At 37.8% G+C, this 12,266-nt stretch overlaps 1 protein-coding gene across 5 annotated transcripts in view; it reads right to left on the minus strand.

The window, feature by feature from the left end:
• Window positions 1–12,266, minus strand: part of VPS8 (VPS8 subunit of CORVET complex) — a 293,055-nt gene that overhangs the window by 263,685 nt on the left and 17,104 nt on the right. For 4 of the 5 annotated variants that reach the window (XM_082625439.1, XM_082625440.1, XM_082625441.1 and 1 more), the window contains exon 5: window positions 2,000–2,093. In XM_082625439.1, coding sequence (XP_082481565.1) covers window positions 2,000–2,093 — 94 coding nt within the window. Of the gene's footprint in view, window positions 1–400; window positions 627–1,999; window positions 2,094–12,266 lie in introns of those variants that run through there. The other variant, XM_082625442.1, reaches the window with a different exon arrangement.

Genomic DNA, 12,266 nt, shown 5'->3' on the forward strand with positions numbered 1-12,266 from the left:
TCAGGAGAGATACCCCAAAATATAACTAGCTTTACATGTTAATAAACCAACCATCACAGAAAAGCATACAATTTAAATTGAGCTGGTAATCCAAAATTAGGAAAGCAGAGTATGAAGACTGTCACAAGAAAAGCAGTTTTCATTTTAACATACCAAAGGAGCTCAGCCATGGCAATGAAATAAGAACAGAATGCAAACACTCTGGGATTTATTACAATTTTTCCCTCCTCTTCAAGAGAAAGGAGAAACCCTTTTAAATAACAGATTTATCTAATCATTGTTCAATGTCTGAGTTTTAGTTCAGTCTCCATTATTCAAAATATTTTTAAAACTGCACAGGTGGGTCAAATGACTGTTCTGGTTCATCTTGATTTTGAAAGGAATGAATTTCATCACCTACATCAGGATTAAATTCAGAAAACGTCATGGAAATGTAATCCTCAACAGGTGGTTCCCATTCTAGCAAATATGAGCTACTCTCCACCTACAAGAGAAAGGACAATTGCCCAGGTTTCCTCCATTGCTTGACTATCTCTCTATTTAAATTGACTTCATGATATATGAGCTGGGTCAGGGTATACCAACTGCCCGCAGAGAACACTTTTTCTTTCTTTCTTTTTTATTGTTTCTTTGGGGGGTTTTTGGTTGTTGTTTTTGGGGGAGGGGGGTTTGTGTGTGTTTTTTGTGTTTGGTTTGGTTTCTGCAATAAGAGTTTTCTCTAATAAACCTGAAGATTACAATGTGGTTATGGTGTCATGATGCCACTTCTGTATTAATCTCTTACCCTTGTGAAAAATCAAAACTTTGTCCAAACTGAATATGCAGAATACCAATTAAACTCCAGGAAAAGAACATAAAAACATATCAAAGTTCCTGGGGTATGAATCTGTCATCATCATCATTATTATTACTATTATTATTTACAGAATCTATATACTGAATTCAGAAAACCAAAACTGAAAGACTGCATAAAACTACAGGCCTTGAGGCCAAAGGAAAATTTGATAAAACATACCCGAATCAGCATCTATTGTCTTGATGGACTATTAAATATTTCTGCACTTAACACAGTACTCTAAATCATTTTCAAAAAAGACACAGATATTCTGTTCCAGCTATTATACACTGGCCACATTCACCAATACCACCCTCATTTCACAACAAAGAAGCAGTAGACTTATGGGGTTTCCCTGGTGGCACAGTGGTTGAGAGCCCGCCTGCTGATGCAGGGGACATGGGTTCGTGCCCTGGTCTGGGAAGATCCCACATGCCGCGGAGCGGCTGGGCCCGTGAGCCATGGCCGCTGGGCCTGCACGTCTGGAGCCTGTGCTCCGCAACAGGAGAGGCCACAACAGTGAGAGGCCCACATACCACAAAAAAAAAAAAAAAGAAAAAAGAAGCACTAGACTTGGGAGCCAAAAACCCCAATTTTGAGTAACTGCTCTGCTATCTCCTAACCCAATGATGTAAGACAAGTTAATGTCACCTCTCTGAGCCTGTCTTCTCATTTGTAAAATAGGATATGGCTTTCCCTACTTTCAAAGATGTTAAGAGTATATGAAATAAGGTACATGAAAAGACTTTTGTGAATTATAAAAAAATCACTCAGTTGCAAAAGATTCTGATCAATCATTTCTCCATATGAAAAGACTAAAAAAACAAGCACTCTACCTCAACCAAATACACAAGACGACAACTAAACTGAAAAGGAATTTAAAGAAAAAGCAGATAGTGTTTCTTTTAGGCTTGCTGCCATATTTCATTTAGGCACACCCGAGACTCTGGGCAGACCTTTATTTCATGGCTGCACTAATTTCTATGTCAAGATGTGTAGCTATGTCTTATGAGTCAAAAATAATCACACAAAACCCATGAAAGCCAGATTCTATTTTTCTTAAGCCTCGGGCCAAGAGAAGTGCTGTGCTTTGTTTTATGCTCATTCCTACTTCATTATGCCATTGCAGGTTATAAAGCTGGGGGAAGAGAACAAAATACTTACAGCTGCAGACACTATTTGGGCAGAAATTCCCTTCAAAAGTGAATGTCGCATAACTGATCCATGGAGTGAAAAAGAATCAGGTAATTTCTTCTTTCTTAAAAAGAAAAAAAAAAGGAAAATGTTTAAGAATTGGAAAAAAAATTGAAGAGGCAGGGTCTGTAAAACTTTGAAAGAAGAAAAAATAAAAACAAGAAAAGCATAAAACACTGTATTACTTTGTTAGCTCTGGTTTGCAAAGAGGTATAAAATCTAACAGTCTCACGTTAAAATGTACTGAATCCACCCTGAACCTCAAAGAAGCACAAGCAGGAAAATGAATAAAGCCACCATTTCTTTTTCACTGATTCAACCTGTTCCTTGCCCACCTTAAGAAATAAGCAAGAGGTTCTGCTACTCATCAGAAGGTTGCCTACAGAGCACCCCTGCTCACATGTCTACATTATCTCTACCTGCCTTCCACCTTTGCCACCTTTCTTGCCCTCCTGTTGTCTGTAACGACCCTCTCATTCTCCAACCAACTGCCTCAAATTCCCTACTCATTACTTATTCTCTGATGCTCCTTTCACTTAACCTACTCATCACTGTACAAAAAACAATTTAACTTTTACCAAACATTGAACACCTACTCTATGTGACTAAACGTATGTTCTGGGAATACAAAAATAAGAAGGTCAAAGTTCCTACTCTCAAGGACCTCATATCCTAGCTAGAGGGACTAATGAGTAATTCACTCTTAAATTAAAGGATAAATGTTAGAAAAGAAAAATAAATAAAGCACTATAGAAACGAAATGAAGAGTTTAATCCTGTTTATTAGGGAGCTATTAGGGACAGCTATAGAAAAGAAAAGGCATCTAAGCTGGCCCTGATAGATAACTAGGAGTCTGTCAGACAACAAAAAAGCACAAGCAAAAATATGAAGATGTGGGGCTTCCCTGGTGGCACAGTGGTTGAGAGTCTGCCTGCCGATGCAGGGGACACAGGTTCGTGCCCCGGTCCGGGAAGATCCCACATGCCGCAGTGGCTGGGCCCATGAGCCATGGCCGCTGAGCCTGCGTGTCCGGAGCCTGTGCTCCGCAACAGGAGAGGCCACAACAGTGAGAGGCCCGCGTACCACAAAAAAAAAAAAAAAAATTGAAGATGTAATGGTGCACAGTGTGTGGGGAATGTGAGTACACAAAAGGCATGGACCAGGAGGACAGGAGAGGGAGTGCTCAGAGATTATGTCAAAATGGTAAGCAGGGTTCAGACAGATGCCATGCAAAGCAGTTCTGACATTCTATGTAGGCAAAAAGAAGACACCACAGCTTTTAAGCAGGTAGTGACCAAATCATCCAAAACATTTATGTTATAATGGTTCCATACAAATTTTAGGATTGTTTTTTCTGTGAAAAATGTTATTGAGATTTTGATAGGGATTGCACTGAATCTATACATGGCTGTGGGTAGTATGAACATTTTAATTAATCCATGAACATGGGATATCTTTCCATTTGTGTTTTTAATTTCATTCATCAATTCTTATAATTTTCTGTGTACAGCTCTTTCACCTCCTTGTTCCTAAACTTATTCCTAAGTATTTTATTGCTTTTGATGCCACTGTAAATGAGATTTTTATTACTTTTTTATATATTTCATTGTTAGTTTATAGAAACACAACTGATCCAAATCAGTCAAAGTAACCTTGAGAAAGAAGACCAAAGCTGGAGGCATCACACTTCCTGATTTCAAACTCTATTTCAAGCTACAGTAATCAAAACAGGATGGTACTGGTATTAAAAAAGACACATAGATCAACAAACAAAATAGAGAGCCCAGAAATAACCACTTGCATATATTGTCAACTAATATTTGACAAAGCAGCCAAGAACACTCAATGAGGAAAGAATATTCTCTCCAATAAATGGTGCTAGGAAAACTGGGTAATCACATGCAGAAGAATGAAACTGTACCCCTACCTTATACCACTCACAAAGATTAAACAGATTAAATACTTAAACATAAGACCTGAAACCACAAAACTCTTAGAAAAAAACAAAGGGAAAAACCTCCTTGACAGTGGTACTGGCAGCAATTTTTTGGTTATGTATGAAACCAAAAACACAAGCAACAAAAGCAGATATACATATAATATATATAAATATATATAAATGGGACTACATCAAACTAAAAAGCTTCTGCACAGCTAAAGAGACAATCAAAAAATGAAAAGGCAACCTATGGAATAGGAAAAAATATCTGCAAACCATTAACCCCATAAGGGGTGAATAACCAAAATATATAAACAACTCTTATAACTCAAGAGCAAAAAACAATCTGAGTAAAAAAATGCGCAGAGGACCTAAATAGGCATTTTTCCAAGGAATACATACAGATGGCCAACAGGTACATGAAAAGGTGCTCAACATCACTAAGCATCAGGGAAAACCACAATGAGATATCATCTCATATCCATTAGTATGGCTATTATCAAAAAAACAAAAGATAAGCATTTGTGAGGATGCAGAGAAAAAGGAATCCCCAGACACTGTTGGTGGGAATGTAAATTGGTGCAGTCACTATGGAAAACAGCATGGAGGTCCCTCAAAAAATTAAAACTAGAACTACCATGTGATCCAGCAATCCCACTTCTGGGCTGTATATTCAAAGGAAACAAAATCACTATCTCAAAGAGATATCTGCACTCTTATGTTCATTGCAGCATTATTCAAAATAGCCAAGATACAGAAACAACCTAAGTTAAATGTCCATCTACAGATGAATGGATACAGATGTGTATGCACATACATACACACACACACACAAAAAAATGGAATATTATTCAGCCATGAGAAAGAAGGAAATCCTGCCATTTGTGACAACACTGATGGACACTGAGGGCATTATGCTACTAGAAATAAGTCAGACAGAGCAGGACAAATACTGTATGATCTCACTTATAGTAGAATTTTAAAAAGCCAAACTCACAGAAAAAGAGACTAAAATAGTGACATCCAGGGGCAGGGGGAAATACAGAGATGCTGGTCAAAGGGTATAAACTTCCAGTTTTAATATGAGTAAGTTCTGGGGATCTAATATACAGCATGGTGACTATAACAACGCTGTGTTATATACTTCAAAGTTGCTAAGAGAGTAGATCTTAGATGTTCTCACTGCCAAAAAAAAAACAGGCTAATTATGTGAGGTGATAAGTAACCCTTCTGTGGTAATCATTTCACAATATATACATATATCAAAGAATCACACAGAGGGCAGACAGCAGAAGCAAGAAGAATTACAATACTGCAGCCTGTGGAACAAAAACCACATTCACAGAAAGACAGACAAGATGAAAAGGCAGAGGGCTACGTACCAGATGAAGGAACAAGATAAAACCCCAGAAAAACAACTAAATGAAGTGGAGATAGGCAACCTTATAGAAAAAGAATTCAGAATAACAATAGTGAAGATGATCCAGGACCTCGGAAAAAGAATGGAGGCAAAGATCGAGAAGATGCAAGAAATGTTTAACAAAGACCTAGAAGAGGGCCTCCCTGGTGGCGCAGTGGTTGAGAGTCCGCCTGCCGATGCAGGGGATACGGGTTCGTGCCCCGGTCTGGGAGGATCCCATATGCCGCGGAGCGGCTGGGCCCGTGAGCCATGGCCGCTGAGCCTGCGCATCCGGAGCCTGTGCTCTGCAACGGGAGAGGCCACAACAGTGAGAGGCCCGCGTACGGGAAAAAAAAAAAAAAAAAAAAAAAAAGACCTAGAAGAATTAAAGAACAAACAAACAAAGATGAACAATACAACAACTGAAATGAAAACTACACTAGAAGGAATCAATAGCAGAATAACTGAGGCAGAAGAACAGATAAGCGACCTGGAAGACAGAATGGTAGAATTCACTGCTGTGGAACAGAATAAAGAAAAAAGAATGAAAAGAAATGAAGACAGCCTAAGAGACCTCTGGGACACCATTAAATGCAACAACATTCACATTATAGGGGTCCCAGAAGGAGAAGAGAGAGAGAAAGGACCAGAGATTATAGTCGAAAACTTCCCTAACATGGGAAAGGAAATGGCCACCCAAGTCCAGGAAGCGCAGAGAGTCCCATACAGGGTAAACCCAAGGAGAAAAATGCTGAGACACATAGTAATCAAATTGGCAAAAATTAAGGACAAAAAAAATTATTAAAAGCAGCAAGGGAAAAATGACAAATAACATACAAGGGAACCCCCATAAGGTTAACAGCTGATTTCTCAGCAGAAACTCTACAAACTAGAAAGGAGTGGCATGATATACCTAAAGTGATGAAAGGGAAGAACCTAAAACCAATATTACTCTACCCAGCAAGGATCTCATTCAGATTCGATGGAGAAATCAAAAGTTTTACAGACAACCAAAAGCTAAGAGAATTCAGCACCACCAAACCAGCTCTACATCAAATGCTAAAGGAAGTTCTCTAAGTGGGAAACACAAGAGAAGAAAAGGACCTACAATAACAAACCCAAAACAATTAAGAAAATGGTCATAAGAACGTACATACTGATAATTACCTTAAACGTGAATGGATTAAATGCTCCAACCAAAAGACACAGGCTTGCTGAATAGATACAAAAACCAGACCCATATATATACTGTCTACAAGAGACCCACTTCAGACGCAGGGACACATTCAGACTGAAAGTGAGGGGATAGAAAAAGATATTTCATGCAAATGGAAATCAAAAGAAACCTGGAGTAGCAATACTCATATCAGATAAAATAGACTTTAAAATAAAGAATGTTACAAGAGACAAGGAAGGACACTACATAACGATCAGGGGATCAATCCAAGAAGAAGATATAACAATTATAAATATATATGCACCCAACATAGGAGCACCTCAATGCATAAGGCAACTGCTAACAGCTATAAAAGAGGAAATCGACAGTAACACAATAACAGTGGGGGACTTTAACACCTCACTTACACCAATGGACAGATCATCCAAAATGAAAATAAATAAGGAAACAGAAGCTTTAAATGATACATTAAACAAGATGGACTTAATTGATATTTATAGGACATTCCATCCAAAAACAGCAGATTACACTTTCTTCTCAAGTGCGCACAAAACGTTCTACAGGATAGATCACATCTTGAGTCACAAATCAAGCCTCAGTGAATTTAAGAAAATTGAAATCATATCAAGCATCTTTTCTCACCACAACGTTATGAGATTAGAAATGAATTACCTGGAAAAAAATGTAAAAACCACAAACACATGGAGACTAAACAATACATTACTAAATAACCAAGAGATCACTGAAGAAACCAAAGAGAAAAATCAAAAAACACCTAGAGACAAATGACAATGAAAACATGATGATCCAAAACCTATGGGATGCAGCAAAAGCAGTTCTAAGAGGGAAGTGTATAGCTATACAAGCCTACCTCAAGAAACAAGAAAAGTCTCAAATAAACAATCTAACCTTACACCTAAAGGAACTAGAGAAAGAAGAACAAACAAAACCCAAAGTTAGCAGAAGGAAAGAAATCATACAAATCAGAGCAGAAGTAAATGAAATAGAAACAAAGAAAACAATAGCAAAGATCAATAACACTAAAAGCTGGTTCTTTGAGAAGATAAACAAAATTGATAAAGCATTAGCCAGACTCATCAAGAAAAAGAGGGAGAGGACTCAAATCAATAAAATTAGAAATGAAAAAGGAGAAGTTAAAGACACCGCAGAAATACAAAGCATCCTAAGAGACTACTACAAGCAACTCTAGGCCAATAAAATGGACAACCTGGAAGAAATGGACAAATTCTCAGAAAGGTATAACGTTCCAAGACTGAACCAGGAAAAAACATAAAATATGAACAGACCAATCACAAGTAATGAAATTGAAACTGTGATTAAAAATCTTCCAACAAACAGAAGTCCAGGATCAGATGTCTTCACAGGTGAATTCTATCAAACATTTATAGAAGAGCTAACACCCATCCTTCTCAAACTCTTCCAAAAAATTGCACAGGAAGGAACACTCCCAAACTCATTCTATGAGGCCACCATCACCCTGATACAAAAACCAGACAAAGAGACTACAAAAAAAGAAAATTACAGACCAATATCACTGATGAATATAGATGCAAAAATCTTCAACAAAATACTAGCAAAGATAATCCAACAACATATTAAAAGGATCATACACCATGATCAAGTGGGATTTATCCCAGGGATGCAAGGATTCTTCAATATATGCAAATCAATCAATGTGATACACCATATTAACAAATTGAAGAATAAAAACCAAATGATCATCTCAATGGACACAGAAAAAGCTTATGACAAAATTCAACACCAATTTATGATAAAAACTCTCCAGAAAGTGGGCATAGGGGGAACCTACCTCAACATAATAAAGGCCATATATGACAAACCCACAGCGAACATCATTCTTAATGGTGAAAAACTGAAAGCATTTCCTCTAAGATCAGGAACAAGACAAGGATGTCCACTCTCGCCACTATTATTCAACATAGTTTTGGAAGTCCTAGCCGCCACAATCAGAGAATAAAAATAAATAAAAGGAATACAAATTGAAAAGATGTTAAACTGTCACTGTTTGCAGATGGCATGATACTATACATAGAGAATCCTAAAGATGCCACCAGAAAACTACTAGAGCTAATCAATGAATTGGGTAAAGTTGCAGGATACAAAATTGATGCACAGAAATCTCTTGCATTTCTACACACTAATGATGAAAAATCTGAAAGAGAAATTAAGGAAACACGCCCATTTACCATTACAACAGAAAGAATAAAACACCTAGGAATAAACCTACCTAAGGAGGCAAAAGAGCTGTATGCAGAAAAGTATAAGAAAGTGATTAAAGAAATTAAAGATGATACTAACAGATGGAGAGATATACCATGTTCTTGGATTGGAAGAATCAATACTGTGAAAATGACTGTACTACCCAAAGCAATCTACAGATTCAATGCAATCCCTATCAAATTACCAATGCCATATTTTACAGAACTAGAACAAAACATCTTAAATTTGTACGGAGACACAAAGGACCCCAAATAGCCAAAGCAGTCTTCAGGGAAAAAAACGGAGCTGAAGAAATCAGACTCCCTGACTTCAGACTATACTACAAAGCTACAGTAATCAAGACAATATGTTACTGGCGCAAAAACAGAAACATAGATCCATGGAACAAGATAGAAAGCCCAGAGATAAACCCACACACCTACGGTCAACTAATCTATGACAAAGGAGGCAAGGATATACAATGGAGAAAAGACAGTCTCTTCAATAAGTGGTGCTGGGAAAACTGGACAGCTACATGTAAAAGTATGAAATTAGAACACTCCCTAACACCACACACAAAAATAAACTCAAAATGGATTAGAGACATAAATGTAAGACCAGACACTATAAAACTCTTAGAGGAAAACATAGGAAGAACACTCTTTGACATAAATCATAGCAAGATCTTTTTTGATCCACCTCCTAGAGTAATGGAAATAAAAACAAAAATAAACAAATGGGACCTAATGAAACTTCAAAGCTTTTGCATAGCAAAGGAAACCATAAACAAGACCAAAAGACAACCCTCAGAATGGGAGAAAATATTTGCAAATGAAGCAACTGACAAAGGATGAACCTGTAAAATATATAAACAGCTCATGCAGTTCAATATTAAAAAACAACCCAATCCAAAAATGGGCATAAGACCTAAATAGACATTTCTCCAAAGAAGACCTACAGATGGCCAAGAAGCACATGAAAAGCTGCTCAACATCACTAATTATTAGAGAAATGCAAATCAAAACTACAATGAAGTATCACCTCACACCAGTTAGAATGGGCATCATCAGAAAATCTACAAACAATAAATGGGTGTGGAGAAAAGGGAACCCTCTTGCACTGTTGGTGGGAATTTAAATTGATACAGCCAGTATGGAGGTTCCTTAAAAAACCAAAAATAGAACTACCATATGATCCAGCAATCCCACTACTGGGCATATACCCAGAGAAAACCATAATTCAAAAAGACACATGCACCCTAATGTTCACTGCAGCACCATTTACAATAGCCAGGTCATGGAAGCAACCTAAAAGCCCATTGACAGACGAATGGATAAAGAAGATGTGGTGCACACATACAATGGAATATTACTCAGCCATAAAAAGGAACAAAATTGGGTCATTTTGTTGAGACGTGGATGGATCTAGAGTCTGTCATATAGAGTGAAGTAAGTCAGAAAGAGAAAAACAAATATCATATATTAACGCATATATGGGCAGCCTAGACAAATGGTACAGATGAACCGGTTTGCAGGGCAGAAACTGAGACACAGATGTAGAGAACAAACGTATGGACACCAAGCGGGGAAAGCGGCGGGGGCGGGGGGGGGGGCTGTGATGATTTGGGTGATTGAGATTGACACGTATACACTGATGTACATAAAATTGATGACTAATAAGAACCTGCTGTATAAAAAAATAAATAAAATTTAAAAATACGAATCACATTGTATATCTTAAATCTACACAGTACTGCATGTCAATTATATCTCAATAAAGCTGAAAAAATTTATTTATTTGTAGAAGAAAGGGATGAACAGGTTAATATACCCAGCCATGGCCCGTATCCCACAAGAGTTGACGAACTAAAGAAGACAGCACTGACACAGGCAAAATTTAAGAAGTTGAAGAAAAATACACCAACAACTTATCAACATTAAAGTTACACATGAATTCAATAAAGTATTTACATTATGTTTCCTCCACTTCTCTTTCCTTTTATGTGCTCTCCAAGAATTTGGAAGGTGAAAAGCAGCCAAAATGAAGTTATATAGGGTTAGAAGTCCTTTTCCCAAATCTTTAATCATCTTTGTGACTCTCCTCTGAACCCATTTCAAGGAAATGAAGAAACACTGGAGCTGTCCTTAGAGAGCAGGAGGAAGGTGGTGGAGGGAGGAGGGAGGGAACAGAAAGGTGGTGAGGTAAACCAAGCCCCACATTTCCACCACAGACACTGTACCAGGTGTGATGTGTGCACCCTCTAAGGGCTCTCCTGCTTCTGGGTGTCCCTGGCTATTATTATAGCTTCCTGCTGGGTGTACAGAAGACAGTCGTTATGGCATCCACCTTTTTATCCTCTCCCCTCAACAGTGCCTAAATATTCAGGGTCTAGCAAGCATTTTATTTCCACCTGAGTGGGCCTTCTACTTACTTCCTATGCAGAGCTTCAGCAGGCCACACTGTATGCAAGTGTGATTTAAATGAATGCTTAACCAGAGAGCCCAGAAATAAACCCACACGCCTACGGTCAATTAATCTTTGACAAAGGAGGCAAGAATATAAAACAGGAAAAAGACAGTCTCTTCAGCTATTGGTGCTGACAAAGTTGGACAGGTGCATGTAAATCAACGAAGTTAGAACACACCCTCTCATTATGCACAAAAATAAACTCAAAATGGCTTAAAGACTTAAACATAAGACATGACACCATAAAACTCCTAGAAGAGAATATAGGCAAAACATTCTCTGACATAAATCATACCAGTGTTTTCTTAGGTCAGTCTCCCAAGGCAACAGAAATAAAAACAAAAGTAAACAAATGGGACCTAATCAAACTTACAAGCTTTTGCACAGCAAAGGAAACCATAAACAAAACGAAAAGAATGGGAGAAAATATTTGCAAACGATGCACCCAACAAGAGCTTAATTTCCAAAATATACAAACAGCTCATACAACACAACAACAAAAAACCAAACAACCCAATTGAAAAATGGGCAGAAGACCTAAATAGACATTTCTCCAAAGAAGACATAAAGATGGCCAGTAGGCACATGAAAAGATGCTCAACATTGCTAATTATTAGAGAAATGCAAGTCAAAACCACAATGAGATACCAACCCGCACTGGTCAGAATGGCCATCATTAAAAAGTCTACAAATAACAAATACTGGAGAGGGTATGGAGAAAAGGGAACCCTCCTACACTGTTAGTGGGAATGTAAGCTGGTGCAGCCACTATGGAAAACAGTACGGAGGTTCCTTAGAAAACTAAAAACAGAATTACCATATGATCTAGCAATCCCACTCCTGGGCATATATCTAACAAAACTATAATTCAAAAAGATATATGCACCCCTATCTTCTAGCAGCACTATTCACAATAGCCAAGACATGGAAACAACCTAAATGTCCATCAACAGATGAATGGATAAAGAAGATGTGATACATATATACAATGGAATACTACTCAGCCATAAAAAAG

This window comes from Mesoplodon mirus, assembly GCF_964341445.2.
Source record: "Mesoplodon mirus genome assembly, chromosome: 6".
NCBI classification, from domain to species: domain Eukaryota; kingdom Metazoa; phylum Chordata; class Mammalia; order Artiodactyla; family Ziphiidae; genus Mesoplodon; species Mesoplodon mirus.